Source organism: Salvia splendens, chromosome 10 (assembly GCF_004379255.2).
Source record: "Salvia splendens isolate huo1 chromosome 10, SspV2, whole genome shotgun sequence".
NCBI lineage: Eukaryota > Viridiplantae > Streptophyta > Magnoliopsida > Lamiales > Lamiaceae > Salvia > Salvia splendens.
Window position 1 is genome coordinate 3581666 of NC_056041.1, and position 24929 is coordinate 3606594.

Consider the following 24929-nt stretch of genomic DNA (forward strand, 5'->3'; position numbering starts at 1 on the left):
CAATTATTTCAATAACATAAATTTTGAATTTACTAATAAGAAACTTGACTGTGAGACATATATGAATATATTCTATGAGTTTCAAATGTAACTCAGTACAAAGCTCGTGACCAAAACATAATAATAAGCTGCTGCACGACACAAACATGGGTGTTATTTACATAGACAGAATGTAAGTTCTTATCAGTCATATCTACCAGACATAAATTGGCAAGCATTTCTGCCGACGCACCAAGCCCGGTTCCGGCTCGGCGTCGCGCTCACCGAGGTAATCTTAGCTCCATCATGGCAAGCGTCCACGTCGGAAGCGTCGTCAGAGACAACACTTGAGTTGCAAGATTTCGCATCTGTGGAGTTCAGCTGATTGATGAGGGAGTGCCGGACACGGTCAAGCATCGGGCTGTCCGAGATCCCCGGGATCCTAGCTCCAACGAGCTGCGACATCGCAATCGGAGAGTTGGGGTTGCTCACAATGTCTTCTTGAAGAATGTCTCCTAGCCGTGACAGAATGCTGAATGCTGTGTTGGATAAAACTCGGGAGTAGGCTTCAAGAATCGAGTGTCCAACATCCTACACAGTTTCAACAATCAATATTAGTCTAAAGTTTATAACCACAGTGTGTAAGTGTGCCTATTGCATTGCATACCATTCCATATTTGATTTTTGTGACATCTAAGAATGTCTGAGGAAGATTTGGATACTTGCTCTTGAGCTGCAGCAATAGTAGTTCGGCTCGGTTCATCAACGCTTCCGCCTTATCAAGTTCGGACAATGGATCTAAAACGAAAGACCACGACCTTCGCATGGGGGACTTGACATTGTCTTGCTCCATTTCTCTCTCTTTCCATGCGAATATAGCACCTTCCAACCGGTTGATGGCATCGAGAGCACCCACATCGGATTTCAGATTCAGGCAACTGATCATATCCTCAGTAGGCAGACACTCTGCAGACAATATTTTGTACAGTTCCTCTCCAAGGCAAGTCTTCGGGGACTTATACAAAGACAGGCAACAACAAGTTCAGCATCTCGACCCCCATGATTCAAACCCGTATAGGCATATATGCGAGAGCAGATGTACCTTTGGGAGCGCATCTCTGATGTTGGCAGGGATCGGCATATCAGCCAAGATGTTCCCGTTGATGGCTTTGGCAGCTTTGAAGACTTGAAAGATCAATTTTCCCTGATGCAGCAATCTCTTTCTTTCTATCTCTGAGAGGCCGACTGTGGGCACTTGCGGGGAAGGAAGCCACCACCGCTTGCTCTGTCCAGAGCTTCGGCTCCTTCCTTCAGCTCGGCTGCCCACTTCAGCATACCAGAATTCTGTATTCACCATCGAGTCGAGGGTTTCCTGGTGGTATCAGAGATCAAAGAGGTGAAGTGAGTATGAATAGTGAAATGTGAAGCTTTTTTATTCGTGTGGAGAGACCACCTACAATGAGCATGGAATCCAATTTCCGCAGAGCTGGAAGATTCATGTTGATGTCTGCTCGAGCTTTTGGAGTCATGATCTACTCGGAATAGCAACAAGAAGAGATCAGTCATGTAACCATAATGCATCATACTATTTTTTATGGGAAGGGCTAATACACATACCTCTATTGTCCGGCCATTAGCATCGTTGTGCTTTGCAGGAACCAACTCGACCATATAGTTCGTTGGGGCAAGTAGCCAATCCATTTCCCTTTGCCATTTGGTCTTACTCTCATCCGTCAACGGCTCTAATTTCCAAAGCTCACCAAAGACGGAAGCTGCAAGTTTTTCACCAACATTTGGCATAAGCAATATTTGATAAGAAACTTTAGTGTGCTACGTGGCCGATTAGCAGTCTCTACCTGCTAGATTATTGATAGCATTTGACAGCGCTAATGCTGTGGAGATGCCCTTTGCCCCACCGGTAATATCCTCCCCGAGCAACAGCTTAGCAAACTTTTCCTTAATTGTTTCAATATCTGAGCATTGGCTGGTATACTGTGGCTTTTCTTTTGCAAGGATATGTCTAGGGGTTGCTGTGAAATTCCACTCATCTTGACACTGATCGTCTTTCTTCAATATCGTCCAGATAGAGGAGAACGATCCAGAAGCATTATTGCTGGACGAGCAGCTCGAGTCATCCTCATCATGGGAGTCAGTGACACAGCCATCCCCTCTGCTAGTGCCACTATCATTATCAAAAGACTGAATGCAGCTCTCGAGACCATTGTACGTCATTATCTCTGTAGCATACCGATTCCCAGTCAGTCAATGAAACACACCATAAGTCCATAACCAGCTACTGTTAATATAGCACGAGAAACACTATTTCTCAACCTCAAACATCAGATTCTGACAGCACTAGTTTTAAGATTCTTTCATAAAATTGTTTGATTTCAATCCTACTTTTCCTGTCCAAACTTCCATTAAAACACAGCTGATGTAAATTACTCCAAAACTACAGCATTCTTCCTCCCCCTTGAGGTAAGAACGCTGAACTTTGATAGCACGATCAATTAATATACGAAGAAAACATGTCAGAACGAACAAAAATGCATCAACCACAGATCTTAGCAAACAGTATGTCTCATTGGATGCTATTCTTTTCTTAGATTACTAAAGTATAGTATATCCACACGCAAAAAACGGTTGACTATCACATGACATAAATAATGCCCCATCTAAACTGCACATGGTATAAACAAGCAACACACGGCACTGATTGTAAGTTTGTAACCTAAACTGACAAAGGATAACAGTTTGATATATAAGACACATCTGAAATGCATCAGAAATAACTGGAGTAAATCAAGCTAGTTGGTAACGATAATTGCGGATGTTTTTTTTTCATGTTTTTGTCTTATAGTTAGAATTATCAATCAGAAGTAGAACATATTGAAAGGATCTGAGTAGAGATAATATTTTTATTGGCAACAAGCATAAAAGTCTAGGTCTAAAAGAGAATAAAAGCAAGATGAGCTGAGATGGACTGATCATGGAGGTATAATTCTACAGGAGATATAGATCCAAATAGAAACCATTTAAATTAAAAAGGGAAATGTCAGAAGACAATGACTTTTTTGTCCCATCAAATGCAAATTCATGATTTCTGATGATAAAAAAATAGGGTCCATACAAACTCAATGGTGCCTCCATCACTAAGTGCTACTGAGAAATCTCTATCCCACCACAAAAATGAGAACATAAAACTTTCTTCACTCTCTCCAACTACTTTCAAACACCAAAAAGAGATAAATTTGAAATCTTGGGGCCATATAAAAAATTGACTAGGCAAGTCAAAGAAAAAAGGGCCCCCTTAAAAAAATGAAAGAAAGAAAGAAAGAAATGCAGTTAATATATAAGTAGTATTTTATCATGTAAATTTGACCAATAATGCTAGGATTTCTTGGAGGCAATGAACTACCTCTTGCAGGATGAAATAAATGTAATAAATGAGGTTCAACCCCACATGTCTAAATATGCACAAAATGCAGTGTGGTAGGTTTATGTTTTGCTACTATTATTATTATTTTCTGGTATGGAGGAGGGTAGGGGCAATTTGGGTTACCAATTACATAAACAGATCTTTCTATAGACTTGACCAATTTATTTTGGGTAGGGGGCACATTTCCAAACACCCCAAGAAATTTCCTCATTTGAAGATCAGTAAGCACCAAGATTCTTTTTTTTGTCAAATGCACATCTTGTATCCATAAACACACATGTGGTAGGAAATTAGGTGCATAGACAACCAGTCGATGACTTTACAAAAACTTTATATTTAACTTCCAAATAAAATAAAGTTCAATTATGACCCACCATGCCAAGTTGTTTATACACAGATATCAAGCATTTCCTAATATGCATCCTATTTCTATTCTATCATGTTTCAATCTCTTATTTTCCTACACCATTTACCCCCCAATGTGTAATGTACGTTATAAGAAGGGACCGGAACAAGACCGGAAAGAGCAGAAAAACATACTGTTTAACACACAGTTTATGATTGTTGCTCAGTTGGGGCATCTGAGCAACAGAATCTATCCACAGCATTGTTTTTTTAGAAATTTTCATAGTAAAAAATAAATTTGGTAAAGAATATATTACTGTCTTCTTCATCGAAATCGATGCTCATATTTCTCATGTCTCTCGTACAACAAGCAAATCTCCTCCTCATGATCATTGTGGAGTCTGTTTTTTTATATAAAAATATGATTTTTATATATCACCTTCCTGCGTAGAGAGAAAGAGATAATTAAATGCATGATATTGAAGTTTCAGTAGCAATGAATAATGTGAGATTTTTTTAAAATGAAATGTGACATGCCGACAAAGGAAGAAAATTCTTCCAAAATATAGGAAGAGAGCAACATCATGTTTATTAAATGTTAATGAAAGGTACTTACTTGACAAAACCAGTACACAAAATGTAAGATTCAATCATAAAATCTTGGACAATCAATGCTTAGTAAGTAGAAGTAGCTCAGAACTCCTAATGAGCCACATATTTTGGTGGTAATTTGTAAATGAAGTGTCTTGAAGAGTCACAAAATTTGTTGGAAATGTAGAACAATTACCAGTATTTAAAGCACTTCTTTCATTGGAGAAAACTAAAGAGAAAGAAGAATTATGGGATTACCGAATTTTGCGGTGATTTGTCCCCTTTATAACCCCTTAACGTTTTTCTAGGGGTCCAATTTTCCAAATCACTACTCCAGAAACATGAAATTTTAATTAATTAAGTATAGTTCAAATCCATACAGAGAAAAACAAGTAAATTAAGTAATCTCAAAGCCATTAAGTTGACTCGTGAGCTCGACTCAGTGAGTGAGGAGTGGAGAGCACGATAACAAGAAACAAAAAGCTTATGATGGTGTAAAAATGGAATCTTGCAAGTAAAAGTGTGGTTAAAAAAAGAACCTTTAACTTAATGAAGCAAGTTTTTTTACAGAAGGAATGGGTCAAAAAAGGGGGTAGTTTCAGTTTGCGTTGATGTCAGTCCTCTGCAACACAGCTTTGACACTGCATGAAAAATTAAATATGATTAACTAACACCACTCAAGAAAATAATAACAAAATGAAGTGAGAAACACACACGTAACGTGTGTTTGTGTGTGGAAAAAATGAGTGGAACCCAAATGCGTTCATATTTGGAAGGTAGGAAAAAAAGGGAAAATTAATCAAGAGACAAAGAGGGCAGAGCTTATTAATCAGAGTTGAAGTAAAGATCGAATCTTTTTTTTAAAATCCCACCTTCAACTCAAACCCAAGAAGAAGAAGAAATCCCAGAAAAAAAATACAGAGAAAATAAAAAACAGAGAGAGAGTAAGGTAAAGAACGTACCTTTTTATCCCAACAAAGAAAACCCTCCTGTTTGCTGATGAATGCAACAGAAAACAAATGCTTGTTGCAAAAAAAATCTTCTTCTACGTTGGATTGAATGTAATCAGTAGATAGGTAAGAGAAGCCCCCAAAATTCAGAGTGTGGAATCGAAATCTGAAGCAGAGATAAGAAAAAACAAAAGAGGGTTAGAAATGGTGGAAAAGAAGTAGTAGTAAATGGGAGTAATGTTGCATCGTGAGAAGAGACAGACAAATGAGAGATGAATAGATTGCAGGTGTAGGGATTGGGCAATACCAAGAATTGAGAAAATATTATAAGAGTGTGATTCCATTTATTACATCACATATCTCTATCTCTATCTCTATCTCTATCTCTATCTCTATCTCTATCTCTATCTCTATCTTGATTGTTGATGGTGGAGCGGGAAGAAGAGACAGAGGAGAGTGGTGAAGGAAGAGAGAAGCCCAGCTCTTGAATTGAGAAGCTTTTTGTCCGAGAAAAATATGGCAGTAGTAAATAATTATGTCATGAAAAGACTACATATATAATTAACGATTATTTTTGGTTAATTAACTCAATGCCCAAATAGATTTAGTGCAATAATTAGACTCGATTACATAATTAATGAGCGTATGACATGAATTGAATTGGTTAAATTAAACGAGATTACATAATTTTAATGTAGTATAATAATTAAATGTTTTTAATTTGAGTGAGGTTGTCCCTTCTAAGCAACAATTTGAATTTCATTAGGGACCTACAATGTGGAGCGTTACGTTGTCCCTTTTTTTCTGTCCTTACTATAGTTTCAAATTATGATTGTGTTTACATCAATAAAACTCAAATGATTAAATTTGAATCGAAAAGCCTAAATGTACTATAGTAGCTTAACAGGAGTAATTATTATTCAACCTATGTTTTTTATGTTGGAGAAAAAGTGACAAGTTTGTACAAGCCTATCACTCATTAACTCTCTCTATATATTATCAAGGGGGATTAGGATTAAATTATTAATTGACACCATTTCTAAAATAATTTGACGTCAATTTTAAGAAAGTAAGAGAAAAGTGGATGGGTGGATAAAAAAGATTATGGGCCCAACAAAGAGAATTAAATAGAGAGTAGGATCCTATGGAAGGAATTTAAGTTGGGATAAATACCAATTTTAAATGATTTATTTTCTGTTTGTTTTGTATACGTTACTCCATTTAAGTGCTAGAATCAAATTTTAAAAATTTTCAAATTTTATTTGCATAATGCGATACATACAAATTGTATGGATAATAGTATAGTGAGATTTAGTATTCAAAATCTATTAAGTGAAAAATACACACACTTATAATTTATTAGAAACAATATATTACATGCTTATAGAATTTAAACTCAATTATGGACGTTTTAAATTCAAAGCTTACTTTCACAACTTGGCTTAAAATTAGCGATGTAGTCTAAGTAAAATTAAATTCAAATTATAAAGCTAGGTCAAAACAGTACAATTTCCATGAAAATCAATCAGAAAAAACATTAAATTTAAATTCATTCTCAATTACTCTCTAAGTCTCACAATAATTGTCACTCTAGTTCATTTCGGTCCGTCCCACAATTAATTGTCATGCTTCATTTTTACCATAAATGGTAAGTAGATCTCACATTCTAAAATATTGGACAAACTTCACGATTTTTCAAATGGCATAGCGTCCCAAATAGAAATACAAGTTTAAGGGTGTGTTGATAAAGCACTTTTCCTATGAAACTAATTTGTTTATTTTCACGCTATTAATGACAAAGTTGTTGTTGTAAAGCAATCTATCATTGCACTGTTGATATATAATTAATTGCAACTATTAATTCATATAAAAACCATTTATTACGAATTGTGTGCCTTTTCACAACCTTTTTGAGAGAGAATCAAAGTTGAGCTTCCTAAATAAATAAGTATTTACTTGGTTAAGTATTGGGATTAGGGGTTTTTATGAGCCACTTTTACATTAAATTAATATTGTGGTTAGTCGACAACCCTCGAGACTGTAAATACACATTATAGTTTATACAAAATGGAGATGTACTTATAGTTTTGGATACAAAACCATATCTTAATTAAATAAATTAATTAAAGTTACAATTAGGACAATACCACTAACAAATTCTATCATCCTAAATTTAAGGACAAAATGAAGATTATGCGTTCTTCCCCACCCCAACTTTTTACATTCAAATTTCAAACTATCCTTTCCACTAATTATTAATAAATTGCTAGTATAATAGTATTATCTCTACTACACACTTTTGTATATATTCACTTACTTAAAAGTATACTTTTAGTAAATTATATGATCAAGAATAAAATAATACTGTACTACTATGTCATTGACACCATCCGCAGAAATAACAGCTTACCATTTGATGCTTGAATATTTTACAAAGTATATCAAAATAATTATTTTGTCTGATCTCGCATAAAGTGAGACGAGACAAATTACCAGATACATTTTGCTACCATGTGATTCAATACCAATATAGTATGAACAAAATTGTCGAAACTGAATACATTAATAGAAGAACAACCGTTGTATCACTGCACAACAAGCTAAGAATTAAATAAGATTTTTATGGAGCATAAGAAAACAAAAATTATTTAAAGAAATTTGTTCACTCAATCTCCTTCAGGTTGAAAGATCATTCCATAAACAGCAGAGATAAAGATGACGATGAAATACTAAATCACTTATTTACATGTGATTATAGTCATTTAAATAGTAAAGTTTTAATAATTTTTTAACAGTCCCATACTATTTGAAAATGGAACTATAAATTACTTACTTTTTATACTATTTCGTTGTCACATCTATGTAGAAAACGATGTGTTCTGATGATACTAAAACTATTAAAACAATGCTGTCTCGTTAAAACGAGAAAACAAATAAAGGTGAAAAGTGAAAATTTGAAAATTCATGATTTAATATTTTGTTTTCAAAATTTTGTGGAATAACTACAATTTAATATAATTTCATGATTTAAATAGTTATTATACATGTTTATACAAGTAAAGGAACAAATAGACACTCTACTCCCATATGCTGTAAAATTTAATCTAGACCATTGATTTTGTATAGTTTACAGTATCATAAAAAATACTACTCCTATAGTACTACAATTTACAGTTGTCATCTAAAAATATAGTACTATTAGTGTGGTAGATAACAAACATTATACTGTACTTAAATAAATGCAGTAATCAGCAATCTAGTTGGAGTAGTGATTGTGATAGATCTATAGCAGTGGGATGGGCCATGGGAGTCAGAAAATGGGCCAGCTTACTCTTGGGCTTCCAAAATATACCACTGCAATTTTTTTGAATATTGTGACGGGGTAACTTATCACCCAATATCTTTGCAAAATACTCCGTTTAAAGTAATATGACAGTGTAATTATTTACTAGTATCAATTTATGGAATTCCTATGAAGAAAAGAAGCAGCTTGAAAGGGCTGGGGAAACATATCGAAATACCGAAATACCGACTTTATCATACCGAAAAAATATCAAAAATACCGAATTTTTGGTATACCGTGATTTTCGGTACGGTATGATACCTTACCGAAAGATTTAGGTAAGTTAACAATATGAATTTTCATATACCGCGGTATACCACTTTATACCGAAATTCGGTATATACCGTAAATTAAGGTATATACCATAAAATATAAATATAATTATATATAAAATATAATTAATATATTTTTAAATAATAAATTTTATTGTGAAATATAAATATAATTATGAACAAAATATATTTAATATATATATTTTTAAATTATAAAATATAAATAATATTCTAAAAACTCAAATTATTTATTTTCATTGATGTTGAAAGTATGGTATACCGCAAACGTACGGTATACCGAACTTTGGTACTGTATATCGAAAATGAGGTACGGCATCGGTATGAAAATTGGTCATACCGGAAATAAGATATACCGAAGTTCGGTATACCGAAAATTTTTATAAGGTAAAGGTATAGTTTTTCCAGATACCGAATTTACGGTAAGGTATACGGTATGGTGGTTTCGGTAAGGTATACCGTACCTACCCACCCCTAAGGTTGATAACCTTATCAACGAATATCTAAAATTTATCAACTTTTACACTAATTTTTTTGGTTTTTTTTTTCTGAAATTTTTATGTCAGCTTCTATATTCATTACCGTGTCCTAACTACGATGTAAGTATCTCATAAATAGCTTTTGTATGTACATAAATGAAGTTTAAACTTTTACGAAAAAATGGCATATACTTATAGTACTAACTTTTTTAGTTTTATTTAGCCGTAGTTACAACTTACTTATAAGATATTTATTGAATCGCACCGGCGATTGAATTTGTTACTTAAACTGACGCACCAAATTAACATATCCAACATTAATTAAATTCACATACACATTATACTATCTCATTATGTTTAAGAAACAAAATAGAAAGAATAGTATGCTCCACACAAAAAAAGAAGGGAACAACACACTTCATTAACACAGTGCATAATCGAGCAAAATTGGAGCAAAACCGTACAAGATTTTTCGTGCATGAGTCTAAATTTATCATAAATCATGCGAATTTTTACGGGCCACTTCATAAAACTTGCTCAAACTCGTTCATTATATCATTATTACTTACCGACTCTAACTAGCATAAGTTGAGTTGGTACACCGAATAAACGCACACAAAATGAATGATTCCAATTCAACTTAAATTGACTCGAATCATTTACACAATTTAATACGTTAATATTGTCTTTCACGGATCACTGCCACCGCCGCCGATAATGATCCATTGATCAAGGAAGCCAGATTGCACATACGTAGATTCTTTTACGAGAATGGACTTGACTCATATGCTGCCAATTCACCAAACTTTCAGAACATGATCTCTTTTTCACTCAATGAGGATGCAGTGTCAAGCTCCTACTGTCTGAGGAGTTAAAAGGGCGGACACTAGCTGTAGCATCTTGCTCGATGGATGGATGGATGGATGGATGGATGGATGCCAACGACCAAACTTTTGTGAATATTTTGGTGGATTGTCTTTGCTCGTCTGACACAACTGATTGCTATGCAGACCTTCTTCGTGGTGGAGGTTGGGACTCCAGAACGTCGTGCAGATAATCACATACGAGCTCAGCCTTTTCATGAAGGAGGCCGGTGGATCATCAATGAGACATTGGAGATGGCAAAGATCATCACAAGATTTGTTCACAGCAACTACAATTAGTATTTTAATAAGTGGAAATTAACAAGTTGGTATATTTTTGCAAGTCGTTACTCACTTGAAAAAATATCCAAAAAATGATTCACACGAACTTGCACGATTATGGCTCAAGTTCGGCTCAAGAGTTTGAAAGGCTGAAACAGTTTAAGGAAGTAAAGAATTTGCACACCTTAGTTCATGCCATCAACACCAAGCCGAAAACTAATCCAAAAACATCAGAGTTTGTAACCAACACGAGCCCTTCATCAGTCTATATAACCATATATGGCAGGTATGACACTGCAAGAATATATTATGAATAGCTTCACAAGCAGGAGAAGCTTACTGAACTCTTGAAAGCAAAAATGCAGATGCTTGAGAATTTATTTCAGACTAAAATAACAGCCTGAATTTATTTTAGAGCACTCTGTCGTCATTCTAAGACAACTTGAGGCTGTTTGATTGTCGCAAATTGGGGTATTTTATTTTAAACGCCAAGTGGAAGTAGTAACTATGCAGAACTACGCATAGTAAAATGCAGTTTAAAACGACAACTAAGAACACAGGTTTCCTAGAAATATGCCAATTATTCTCCCAAGCACTAAAAGGGAGCGTGCTATTATATTCTTTCAGGTCACTAGAAGACAAAGCTATGACCCATAACACAGCCACATGGGCAATATAATTGCCAGAATTTCCCCAACTCCATTCAACTTTTCATACATATACTTAGGGGTGAGCAAAAAAACTGAAAACCGAATATCCGAACCGAACCAAACCGAAATTTTAAAATTCAGTTCGGTTTTTTCGGTTTTTCGGTTCGGTTCGGTTTTAAAAATAAAAAAAAATCGGTTTTTCGGTTCGGTTCGGGCGAAGAAAAAAACCGAAAAACCGAAAAACGAATTATATATATTCTATTATTATATTCTACTATATAATATATATTATATAGTAATATTAATTTTATATTATATATAAATATTCTATTAATATATATAAGATAAAATAAAATACACATATATAAATATATATTTATATTATTTTTTTTTTTTAGGTTTCTCGGTTTTTTTTCGGGTTTTTCGGTTTTTTAAGTTCGGTTTTTGGTTTTTTAAGTTCGGTTTTCGGTTTTTCGGTTTCGGTTTTTCAGTTTTTCGGGTTCGGTTCGGTTTGGATTTTGAACTAAATTCGGTTTTTCGGTTTTGGTTCGGTTTTGGCAAAAAACCGAACCGAAACCCGAATGCACACCCCTACGTATACTCAACTGCAACATGAGGAAGAGCAAAATGGGAAACAACTCACATGATTCACAAAACAGACATACTACAAGTGAATGAAACAAAACTCATTCTTTACCATGGATCCAATGTAACTCATGCTTCTTTGCATAATTATCATTCTAAAATCAAACTAGGCTTATGATCATCCATGAGAAAATGCATCTACGTTTTCTCAGAAAGCAATAGTACTTTTCAAGTGGATTTTGAAGAAGAGCTACTACTGGATAAAATTAAATGATACTAATAAAAAACAACTTTGATTCACAACTTCTATTAATTATCCAGTATTTCCGTATCAGAAGCAGCTGAAAGAGTACTGAAAACTTTTTTTTTTCTTAGGTAGAAAACTACACTAATTTGTCAGCATAGAGTGATAATTAAGTATCTGGCAATGCATAAAACAAGATCTATCATTCATGCTCAATGCAGGAAAACAAACAAGTCAGATCCGGGGGAAATCTAGGTAACAGAGAAGAAAATGAATTCAAAATTCACACCTACCATATCAATCGCAGGTCCACGTGAATTAAACCGGCCGGGAATAATGATTCACCGCGGCCTCCGATTCAGTTGATGCAAGGCAGGAACCTGATATTCGCCAAATACAACGGCAATCGCATATGTACGATGTACGATTGGAGGGCATAGTTAGCCCAAATTTAACGCAAAATGCGACGCAATCGTCGAATAAAGTTCCCGACCTGCACCAAGCGAACTAGAGGACGCCGCAACAGAATCCAACACTTGGCTCAAAAGAGAAGGCTATGCTTATAGCCATAACTGGAGGAGAGAGAACAGATTGAAGGGATTTGCAAGTAAGAGAGGAGAGGTGAGTTTATAGATGTAAGGACGAAGCAGATGACGCCACGTGTCATAGCACCAACGGCAACTGTGACGTCGCGAAAGGAAGGGAAATTTTGTGATCAAATTCGTTGGGAGTTGGGAAATGATGCCGGGATTTGGCGATATTTACGGATGGGCCACTGGTGGAGTCGCGTGCGTGAATAGTGTTAGCACGTGCGCCTGGGGGGGGACTTCATTATTATCATCACCAGATGAATTTTCGAATAATATAAATATTCCGTCGCCTGGTCGGACCCTACACTCCAGCCCGACATTATATGAGGGGTTACCCCACACTCCGGCCGTACATTATGTGAGAGGGTTAAATCAGGGTACGCAATAGTCCGTTAAGGGGGAGGCCTTAACCCACTGGCTACCAGAAGCCCATCTCACAGGGCCTCACACTTGTAGACTAAGAGATTGAAGCAATTACACGACAGCAGTGAGATTTGAACTCAGGCTCATTGCAGCAAGATCTGCCGCTCCGTTGCCAACTGCGCTACGCCCCTGCGAGCAATATAAATATTGTATTAGTACTACTTTTAATGGTTGTTTATATTTTTCTAGGATTGATGGGTTCATTTGGAATGGAATCTGATAGACCCTTGATCTATCGGACTAGAACGCTAAGTGAGACGGAGAACAAGATAAACCCTAGTTGAAGTCTTGGGGTGATTTCCACCAGAACCGAAATGAGAATAAGTTTTAACTTTATTTCTCAATTAATAAAAGAGTGCATAGACCTCTCATTTATAGAATACTAACTAGATTCAATAAAGATAAAAATTGTACAAAAGTTACTAACTAAAATAGAAGATATGCTAAATAAATAAAATCAAGAAGATATGTTGAAGATCTTGCGCGAAATAAGCTTGACTAGATTCACACCAGATTCACGCGATCGAAGACCCTATCAGAATCTGATTTATTTAGTATGCGTTTTTATTCTTTTATTAATACTATTTTATGCAACATTCTCCTCTCTATCTCTAAGGCCATGTTTGGTTGGCGGGAAAGTAAAGTTGACAAGGAAAATGATTCCTGGGAAAATGAATCCCGGGAATATGATTTCTAATAACTTTACTTTCTCGTGTTTGGAAAATATCAAGATTTGAAAGTATATATTTGATTTAAACACTAAACTAAAAATATACAAATCATTTTTTATTTATAAAAAATAATAATACATATTATTTAATAAATTATTAATTAAAAATGATAATAATTATATTATTTTATTTATTATTACGATGGATAGTTTAAATATGGATTATACATCATAATATATAATAATATAATAATAAATAAAATTATTATTATTATTATCATTATATTTACTTAATTTTTAATTGAATAAATTTTATAATTTAAAATTTCACTACAATTTTATTGTTAATTACTAATTTATAAATTAATAATTATTATATTATTATATAATTATAATTATATTTAATTATTTAATAAATTATTATTATTATGATGATAATAAAAATAAAAATAAATATTAATAATATAGTTATAATTATGATAATTTGAATTATAGTTATTTATTATCCTGAAATTAAGTATGGTTTATACTTTTAAATTATTTTTAAAACATTGTAATAAATAATAACAATAATAATGATAATAATAATAATAATAATAATAATAAACAACTGTACTATATTGCATTAAATATGTAAGAATCCTAAAATAGGAAAAAGAATACCTAAGAAAAGTTAGGATTCAGAATCCTGGAAAGTTGTACTAACTTTGCTTGTTTCAGGATTTTGATTACTTTCTCAGTTTGATTAAAAACGGAAACAAACACAGGAATTTAAAATTTAAGGAATCAAATTACTTTCCTAGACAGAATCCTGGCAACCAAACATGGCCTAAAGGGGTTAAGGGGAAAGGAATATCTAGATATTTCGGATTGATACTATTTACCGTAACACACATAAGATTTTTTTCTTTTAAAAATGGCAAGTGTGGAGCATTTTAAGGGTAAAAGTAGAAAGTATTGTGACAGATGGATACTTTGATCTAGTGCTAGGAAGAGTGGTCAAAAATATCTTCTTTTTTTATAATGAGGGGGTGGTACGAATATATTAAATATTCGATTTTGCAACTGTTTTTCGATGGTCAGTACTATGATTTACTAATAAATTCATAATATTAGATGCATATAGATATACACATATTAATTCGTAGGCTTGAGAGTTGAGACCATCCCCACAGCCACAAGCAATAGAGAATAGGTATAATAAATTATCAGCCACTCTAAATTATTAAGTATCGCAATGATTTGACCCCAATTCTGGTCAATTAATGATAACCGAACAAGCCCTAAGTATCGCTGTCTAATTGCCGTTTTAGCTCCACATGAAAGGGAAAGTGGGAAACTATGTACTACTACTAGGATTTGCCCCCCCCCCCCCCTAGATGTGAACATGTATTCCTTCTTGATTAGGACCATGGATGTCAATTGGGCTAACCCGTCCGGGTTCGGGTCAATCCACTCGAGTTTTCAGGCTATATGAGTGCGGGTTATTCGGGTTGTGAATTTTTCGGGTTATACATTTTTTGCCCTAACCCTAAATCTTCGGGTTTCGAGCTAACCACCCATGGACTATCTGGGTCAAAAGTGATCTTACATATTACTTTCTATCAAAAATAGTAAAGTATTACCAAAGTGATCAAGAAAAAGAAAATAATAACAATTTGAAAATTGAAACAAAATACATAAACATATCGCTTAATTAGTAGCTCACTTGAATCTGACTACAATTAAATGAAAACCATGCATTTCAATGGAGTTGAATGACATTCTTAATTGTATACCCGAAAATAAATTTTAAGCAGTTAAAAAAATAGCATAGATAGTAATATGTCAAAAAATAGTAGAGTACTTCATATCAACCATATTCCATATAACCCTAACTTTCAATTTGAGAGAGGAGGCATAATTATCATATATACCTCATATCTATGGTGCGTTTAATATTAATATTACCATATATACTTCATATAGATATATAACCCAAATTTTTAATTATATTTTAAATTTAAATGCTCAACTCATGAGCTAACCCGCAACCCACCTGGGCCAGCTCGCATAACCCGCTGACCCGAACAGGCTAGCCCATGTAGCCCTATTCTACATTTGGGTTCCGATTTTCAGGCCCTATGTCTATAATTTTACCGGGTTATTCGGGTCGACTCGCGAATTTCGGGCTAGATTGGCATCCCTGATTATGACACATATTACCTATCCCTTTGAAATTACTCTATGTTACATGATTTATATAAGTAGAGGTGAAATTATTTAATACTATCAAACTTGATATATAATATCAAAGTACTAGATAGTATATGCAGCACCTAATATCATCTATCCATCTAATAAATCATAGCATGATTATTGATTAGATATAAAACTGCATTAATTATTGTTTTGCATACAACACTGCGAATTATTGTGTTGCATAGCTGGCAAGGAGGTTGCAAGTTTGAATCTTGTTTCCTTGGATTTTTTAGCATGTTTAGTTTATTTGTAGTTTTTGGGGTTTCTAGCTAATTCATTTGTCCAGTAATTAATTTATTTTTTCTGAATCTCATTGGTAATTATTTATGGATTTTCTTTTTATTTTCTAAAATTAGTAATTTTGTGAAAATATTGTTACTGTATATATCGTAATGAGAAAAAATAGAAAGTTCGGACAATGAGAGACATGTGATTTATGTTTGAATATATGTGGATTTGTGTGTGAAAGCATATAGATTTCTCTTTAAAAAGGATGTTATGTGTCTATCTCAATTATATATGTGGAATGCATGGATATGTCTTCAAGCATTCGTCTTTTTTTACAAAAATTCAAAGTTTTCGAATAATGGCAGCGAATGGGCTCCTCCATTCATGTAAAATAGTCAACAAATCTAGAAACTGCAAATTCAAAAATAGCAATAAGTTGTGAACGCACACATTTATTTATATACACCATCGAAGAGTGGTGGACTTTAAACAAATCAATTGACTAATTGCATTAATCAATAGAAACAATCACACAAAAAAAAAACTGCAAATTTGAGTAAATAAAAATCAAAATATATTGATTAATTATATTATGGAGTATAATTTATAGTAATGATGGAGTACGTACTAAACAAGCCCATCAGCCTAAAGCCCAAGAAAGAGTATCAGTTCGGCATGACTAAAGAGTATCAGTCCGGCATGACTAAAGAGTTCAGTTCGGCACAACCAAAGAGTTCGGCCCCAGCCTACAGCTCGGTAAAAGCCAACCAATCAAGCTCTACTCTCAGATCGGCAAAAGCTGCTCGGCAATAATTCAGCAGTTCGGTCTCAGTATTCGACCGAACTAGGAGATAGTGGACTCATGCAGGATTTCCACCTCCACTACACCCACGATCTTGGTTCAATGTATAAATAGAACCTAGATCAGATAGATAAGGTTAAGTTCTGTTAAGCTCTCTAGAGATAAAAGATCAAATAGCAAGTCTGTATTGTAAGCTGTAGAAAACAGATCAAGCAATACAACTCTGCCCTCTTTTCTTCCCGTGGACGTAGATTTACCTCAGTAAATCGAACCACGTAAATCTCTGTGTCGTAGTCTTTATTCTCTACCAGCATTTACTAACATCAGAAATTCGCGGATTCATCACTGGCGCCGTCTGTGGGAAACAGAGAACCAAATTTGTGATAAAGCGAATTTTTGACCCTTTTTCCACCCCAAAAAAAAAAAATGCATACCAGATCACATAACACCCATAATACCGTTCGTGATAACCGTGAGGAAGCTAGTCCAGCTCGCAGGTCTGAAAAACGGCCTCGGGAGACATCTACCTCCGGTTCTCACGAAGAAGGAACAAGCCACTCCAGGAGTCATCGCACCGAGTCTTCCCAGCAGCCCGATTTAAATGAAGCTGTCAAGCTGTTCTTGGCCGAGAAGCAGGAGGAGTTCTTAACCTTCCTGCAGAAGAGCCAACAGCCGGAGAAGACAACGGCGGATTCTCCCTCCTCATCCAGACATGAAAGTCACTACCGCAGTAGTGACGTGTCTTCCAGGAGAGAGAATCCTCAACCCCGACATGTTCCTGTTCCTCCTCGGTACCGGAACCACAGGAGAACTCCATCACCTCCGTACCGAAGAAATATCGGGTTCGCCATGTACGGAGCATTAAAGACTCCGTTCTCGGACGATATCACCCGAACTCCTTTGCCGCGGAACTACCGGACACCGTCAATGACTTATGACGGGCTAGTGGATCCTCATGACTTCTTGGGACGCTATCAGTATAATATGGCGAACCAGGGTCTCAATGAGGTCCATATGTGCAAGCTGTTCCCCGAGCTTCTTATCGGGAACGCGAGAAGGTGGTTCGATAGCCTCCCCCAAGGCAGCATTAGATCTTACCGAGATCTAATGGATGCTTTCCACAGGAGATTCTTTCAGAAAGCGGAAGCCCGGATCACTTCGGCTCAGCTGCTTTCTATACGTCAAGGTCGCGACGAAAAGATCAGCGACTTCATGACGAGATTCCACAAGGAATGCCTACAAGTAGATGATCTCAACGATCTACTTGTCATTTCGGCATTCCAAAATGGAATCCTGCCCGGAGCTCTCTACAGAAAGCTCGTGGAGTGCGGTCCGCAAACAGCTCAAGAAATGTGGGACATTGCGGACCAGTTTTCCCGTGCGGATGAGGCAGACCGTCGAAAACGGTCTTTAGACAGCTCATCCCGAGAAGAGAAAAAGAAGCCCGATCAAAGCGGCCAGGTGCTTCCTCGCCGAACTCCTTTTGAAAGAATTCAAAGGGCACCGGTACAAGGCAGATTGGGGCCACGTCTCAATCCTGAGAAGCCGCCCGCTCAGTTCGTACCATTAAACAAGTCAAGAGCGGAAATTTTCGAACTACATTCCGATATGTTCGAAAAACCAAAGCGGATGACGAAATCAGCCGCGCGGCGACCTCAGGATCAATATTGCTCCTTCCATCAAGCCCACGGTCACGATACCGAGGAGTGCCGAAATTTGGCTGCAGGTATTGATGTTCTTGTGAAAACAGGAACGTTAAAAGAATACCAAAGCAAGCAGCCGAAAAAAAGGCAGAGAGGTGCGAACTGCAATCCTCAGGATCCGAAAAGGCATGAGGATCCCGAAGACGACGACGAGCCGCAATATGATGGAGTAATCCAGACTATTGATGCTCTCCCTGCCGGGAAGACTAAGTCGTCCCTAAAAGCAGAACGCAGAGGTTCCAATCAAGAGGAGCCAACACATAAAAGGCTGAAGAAAGACGAAGTGATTACATTTTCAGATGCCGATCCCGTCCCAACCATCTCTCCTCACCAAGACGCTATTGTCATTCAAGCCGGAGTGGCAAACAAACTGATCCACAGAGTATTTGTGGATACAGGAGCGTCAGTCAGCATTCTTTTTAAAGAATGTTTCGATAAAATGGAAGTGGATCCAGCTCGGCTCAGTCCGGCTCCACTTCCTCTGAAAAGTTTCGCCCAGGAGGACACCCGCCCTGAAGGTATTATCAGCCTTCCGATCACGGTGGGAAAAGCGCCTACAAGCTCCAATACGATGATCGAGTTCTTTGTGGTGAAAGCTCGGTCCCCGTACAACATCATCCTGGGGAGAGACTGGCTCAACACAGTTCGGGCCGTTTGCTCTACTTTTCACCTCACCATCAAGATCCCCACTAAAGGTGGGATAGCGGTCATCCGAGGTGATCAAAAAAGAGCAAAAGAATGTCTGCAGGTTGCGCTTAAAAGTGCCGAGCAATCAGTTCGGCACCATCAAGCATAGCAATCACAGCAACCGGAGTCAGAGGCAAGCGAGATGACCGAAGTCACTTCAGAGCCGAACTCAATGACCGTTCAGTTATACGAAGATGATCCATCCAGAACGGTCAAGATCGGCTTCGCAGGAACGCCTCTACTCCGGGAAAAGACCATTCAGCTCCTCAAGGAGTACAAAGATGTCTTTGCATGGTCTCCGTTGGACATGACCGGAGTGCCCCCCGAGGTAATCACTCATCGGTTAAATATTGATCCTTCAATCCGGCCAGTAAAACAGAAGCAAAGACTCTTTGCGGCAGAAAGAAACCAAGTCATCCATGACGAAGTCCGCCAATTACTAAAAGCGGATGTACTATTCGAGGTGAAATATCCTTCTTGGGTGGCCAATCCTGTGATGATCAAGAAAAAAGAAGGAGGATGGCGGATGTGCATAGATTTTACCGATCTAAACAAGCACTGTCCTAAAGATTGCTATCCCCTTCCGAATATAGATAAAAAAGTAGAAGCTTTGATCGGCTTCGAAATTTTCTGTTTTCTTGATTTATACAAAGGATATCACCAAGTGTTGATGGATGAGAGTGACGCTCCGAAAACAGCTTTCATTACCGATTTCGGCATTTTCGCTTATAAAAAGATGCCATTCGGTTTAAAGAATGTCGGAGCCACTTATCAAAGGATGGTAGACAAGCTTTTTCGGCACCTAATCGGAAAACAGGTTGAAGTGTATGTCGACGACATAGTTGTCAAAAGCAAAAGCACTTCGGAGTACGAAGACAACCTCAAATCCACTCTCGACGTGCTCCGAAAAGCCAACCTCAAACTCAACCCCCAAAAATGTACCCTTTTGGTAGATTCGGGAAAATTTCTGGGTTGTTGGGTTTCAAAGGACGGACTCAAGGCAAATCCCTCAAAAGTTCAAGTTATTCAGAACATGGCGATGCCGAAGTCCATACACGATGTGCAAAGACTAACTGGATGTCTAGCCGCATTGAATAGATTCCTTTCCCAAGCAGCCGAAAAGCAACTGCCGTTCTTCAAAGTGTTAAAAAAGGCACCAAAGTTTGAGTGGGGAGCCGAGCAGAAAAAGGCTTTTGACGAGCTCAAAAGTTATTTAGCCGAGCTTCCAATTCTCTCTGCTCCAACAGATGCCGAAGTGATTTTCTTATACTTAGCGGCATCCGATCAAACCATTAGCGCGGTGCTTGTACGAGAAGAAGGCCTAAAGCAGTTTCCCATCTACTTTACAAGCCGAGCATTAAGAGGTCCAGAAACAAGGTATCAACCTCTGGAAAAAATTGCTCTGGCGTTAGTAAATGCAGCAAGGAGACTGCGGCCATACTTCTATGCTCACAAGGTATGCGTCTTAACCGATCTGCCTCTTCGGCAAGTTTTGACCAAGCCAGAAGCATCAGGCAGAATCGCCAAATGGGCCATAGAGCTGGGAGAACACTCAATCGAGTACCTACCTCGAAAAGCCATCAAGGGACAAGCCTTGGCAGATTTTCTTGCAGAGGCCAAGTTCGATCAAGCAATCCCTGTCATTGCCGAACAGAAAAATTCTGCCAATGCCGAATTAGCACAGCCCTTGGAATCCGAAGAAGAGCCGCCGGACTGCTGGAGCGGATTCGTAGATGGAGCTTCGAATAAAACGGGAAGTGGAGCTGGTATTCTGCTTATCGCTCCCGATGGACACGAGGTAACCTATTCACTTCGGTTCTCATTCCCAACCACTAATAACGAAGCCGAATACGAAGCCCTCCTTGTCGGACTCCAGCTAGCGCAAAGTCTATGTATCAAGTCTCTCAAAATCCATTGTGATTCACAAGTCATAGTGAATCACATGTTGGGTACAAGTGAAGCCCGTGATGAGAGGATGAGGAAATATTTAGACAAAGCGCAAAGCATTAGCCGAAGTTTCTCTTATTTTCGGATAATCCGCATTCCCAGAGCAGAAAACAGCCGAGCAGATACTTTAAGTAAGTTAGCCGCATGTCCAAGCTCAAAGGTGGAGGAATTGATGCATCGAAGCATTGATGAAGCTGAGGTACATTCAGTAACCAGCTCGCCGAACTGGATGACGCCGATCTTACAGTATCTAGATCAAGGACAACTGCCCGAGGATAAGAGAGAAGCTCGGAAAATCACATGCCGAGCACTTCGGTACGAACTTCATGGAGGAGTCTTATACAGAAAGTCCTACCTTCAGCCGTTATTACGATGTATAGGGCCAGAAGAGACGGACTACATCCTCAGAGAAGTTCATGAAGGATCGTGCGGCAGCCACATCGGAGCTAGAGCTTTAGCTAAAAAAGTTCTAAGATGGGGATATTATTGGCCAACCTTGGTACAAGAAGCAGTGCAGCTCGTCAAGACATGCCCGAAGTGCCAAATCCATGCAAATATCCCAAGGATGCCGCAGACCGATCTATCCACTATGCAAAGCCCTTGGCCTTTTATGCAATGGGGTATAGACATAGTAGGACCACTACCACAAGCTCCTCGGCAAATAAAATTCCTAATCGTTGCCGTGGACTACTTTACGAAGTGGGTGGAAGCTGAACCATTAGCTACGATAACGAGCTCGAAGGCATTGGATTTCGTCTGGAAGAACATAGTGTGCCGATTTGGCATACCCCACATCCTCATCTCGGATAACGGGACTCAGTTCACCGACAAGACGTTCAAGAATTGGTGCCAAGAGCTGAATATTCAACAGCGGTTCACTTCGGTCTCTCATCCACAAGCAAACGGACAAACGGAGGTAACAAATCGTATCCTGGTGAAAGGGTTAAAAGCTCGTTTAGAACAAGCCAAAGGACAATGGGTAGAAAATCTCCCTCAAGTCCTATGGTCCTACCGAACTACACCCACAACCTCCAACGGTGAAACTCCGTACAGTCTTGTGTACGGCACTGAAGCCGTGATTCCGGTGGAGATCGGCATACCCAGTCCCCGAACTCTAAATTTCTCAGCAGAAATGAATGACGACGGACTGAGAGCCGAGCTAGATCTTGCCGAAGAAAGAAGAGAATTGGCATGCATAAAAGCAGCCAAGTACAAGGAGCAAGTAGCCCGGTATTATAACCAAAGGGTGAAGAAGCTGCAATTTCAAGTGGGAGATCTCGTCTTGAGAAACAACGAAGTAAGCCGAGCAGAAAAGCTGGGCAAGCTCGAACCCACATGGGAAGGTCCGTATCGGGTGTCAGAAGTCCTCGGCAAAGGGTCTTACAAATTGGCTCACATGTCAGGAGAACAGGTACCCCGAACATGGCACATTTCCAACCTCAAGAAGTTCCATTTGTAAGAGACAGTCCGGTCAGTCAGTCTTGAGTCCTGTTCGGTCAATGTGCTTTCTTTGGTTTGCTTGGTCTTTGTTTGTCTCTGTGCGTTTTGTCTGTGTGTTTTGTCTGTCTCTGTGCGTGTCGTCTCTTACAAATGTTACTGAGGTATCTTGTTCTTCGAAGGCTGATCCCCTTCTTAGAACATATACAAGCCAACGATTGTGAGTCAAAGCTTCTAAAGAGGATACAAGACCACAATTCAGCTTAAACAAGCAGTTCGTCTGAAACGAACTGCAATAAGCCAACGATTGTGAAGTCCAAGCTTCTAAAGAGGATACAAGACCACAATTCAGCTTAAGAATCAAGCACTTCGTCTGAAACGAACTGCAACAAAAGTCCGATTCACGCGATAAAACTTGCCTGAATTAGGACAAGGGAAAGTCCGATCCACGCGATAAAACTCGCCGAATTAGGACAAGGGAAAGTCCGATCCCCAAATTAGGACAACGGAAAGTCCGATCCGAGCGATAAAACTCGCCAAATTAGGACACAAACCAAGTCCGGTCAAAGAAGAGTTCACTTCATAAGACCAAGGACAAACATCAACTTACCCCGTACCTTTATCCAGAATGCCGAAGTGATTCACTTCACTTTTCGGGGGGGGTAGTGATGGAGTACGTACTAAACAAGCCCATCAGCCTAAAGCCCAAGAAAGAGTATCAGTTCGGCATGACTAAAGAGTATCAGTCCGGCATGACTAAAGAGTTCAGTTCGGCACAACCAAAGAGTTCGGCCCCAGCCTACAGCTCGGTAAAAGCCAACCAATCAAGCTCTACTCTCAGATCGGCAAAAGCTGCTCGGCAATAATTCAGCAGTTCGGTCTCAGTATTCGACCGAACTAGGAGATAGTGGACTCATGCAGGATTTCCACCTCCACTACACCCACGATCTTGGTTCAATGTATAAATAGAACCTAGATCAGATAGATAAGGTTAAGTTCTGTTAAGCTCTCTAGAGATAAAAGATCAAATAGCAAGTCTGTATTGTAAGCTGTAGAAAACAGATCAAGCAATACAACTCTGCCCTCTTTTCTTCCCGTGGACGTAGATTTACCTCAGTAAATCGAACCACGTAAATCTCTGTGTCGTAGTCTTTATTCTCTACCAGCATTTACTAACATCAGAAATTCGCGGATTCATCAAGTAACTAAGCATAGATCAATAGAGTTTATTTCTTATAAAATCACGAAATTTCTGTTGAATTCTGAGTTATACATACATACGTTTGAATAAATTTATGAAGGTTGATGGTATTTAAAAACAAATAGAGGTATGAATGTATATTTATTTAACAATCAGCCACCATAATGGAAACTTGGTTTTCGAGTCAAAATAGCCATTGTTTCGACAATAAAGAAATTAAAAAGGTAGTACTAACATTTACAATAGGGAATGTCGATGAAAATTCAGCACTTCCTCATTAAGTAAGTGATGGGTGAGAGCAAATTCCACAAATGTCGTTATAAGAATTTATCAACTTTTTTTGTGCAGTAATTTATTTATTACTTTTGGTGATGTAGATTATACCTATATATTTATTAAAAGTTGAATTCTGATAACAATAACTAGAGGTAAGAATAGTAGCATCTTTATTAAGTGGAGATGCTTAGGTGTTTGGTTCCACTAACCTAATATTCAAGATTAAAGGCAATATTACTTGTAGCCGTGACGACGCCGCAATGAGTGACTATAAATATATACTCCAGTTAACTAACAATAATTTAAATCGAAGCTTATTAAATTTCTTGATTAAAGCTAATTCTCGTGCACATTTATTATATCATATGAATTTGGAATTTATATGATATCTTAGGCACAAAAATACTCCACGTTTATATCATACTATGAATTTGGTTATTAGAAATCTAGGAAATTCGATTGGCAAATGGTAATTTAAAAATTATGGCTATTGTTTCGTGAAACATTTCATATTAAATAAGAATAGAAATTAAAAATCAAAATATTTTATAGTGATTAATAAGTACTAGTACTACATGAGATACTAATTATTAAATGCAAATTTAATATAATAAAAAAATTACTCCCATCGTCCATGAAAATTTGTTACTTATTTTCATTTTTGGTCGTCCCCAAAAATTTGTC

At 37.4% G+C, this 24929-nt stretch overlaps 1 protein-coding gene and 1 long non-coding RNA gene across 6 annotated transcripts; both read right to left on the minus strand.

Annotated features, from left to right (window-relative positions):
• Window positions 1-3: 3 nt before the first annotated feature.
• LOC121753242 (rop guanine nucleotide exchange factor 14-like) lies at window positions 4-5825 on the minus strand. Of its 5 annotated transcripts, XM_042148455.1 has the most exons (11): window positions 5612-5824; window positions 5317-5470; window positions 4894-4995; window positions 4613-4682; window positions 4081-4206; window positions 1836-2216; window positions 1597-1751; window positions 1437-1511; window positions 1082-1351; window positions 647-994; window positions 4-570 (listed from the first exon to the last, which is right to left on the minus strand). In XM_042148455.1, exons 5-11 carry the CDS (start codon window positions 4154-4156, stop codon window positions 184-186), a joined length of 1692 nt encoding a protein of 563 aa, XP_042004389.1. In that variant the 5' UTR covers window positions 4157-4206; window positions 4613-4682; window positions 4894-4995; window positions 5317-5470; window positions 5612-5824; the 3' UTR covers window positions 4-183. The 5 variants fall into 5 exon arrangements, with proteins under 5 accessions (XP_042004389.1, XP_042004390.1, XP_042004387.1 ...); XM_042148456.1 differs by lacking the exon at window positions 4613-4682 and having other exon boundaries at window positions 647-985; window positions 5612-5825; XM_042148453.1 differs by lacking the exon at window positions 4613-4682.
• A 3992-nt stretch (window positions 5826-9817) lies between these two features.
• LOC121753400 lies at window positions 9818-12622 on the minus strand. Its single transcript, XR_006040394.1, has 2 exons — window positions 12334-12622; window positions 9818-10855 (listed from the first exon to the last, which is right to left on the minus strand). It is a non-coding gene; the product is annotated as an uncharacterized LOC121753400 (long non-coding RNA).
• Window positions 12623-24929: the final 12307 nt, after the last annotated feature.

Bases quoted from the DNA above. Each gene is read 5' to 3' on its own strand.
- LOC121753242 (XM_042148453.1), bottom strand. From the start codon at position 4,156: ATGATCATGAGGAGGAGATTTGCTTGTTGTACGAGAGACATGAGAAAT. The intron at 1,352-1,436 runs GTAGGTGGTCTC...TGATACCACCAG, and splicing joins AATTGGATTCCATGCTCATT to GAAACCCTCGACTCGATGGT. The intron at 995-1,081 runs GTACATCTGCTC...TCTTTGTATAAG, and splicing joins TCAGAGATGCGCTCCCAAAG to TCCCCGAAGACTTGCCTTGG.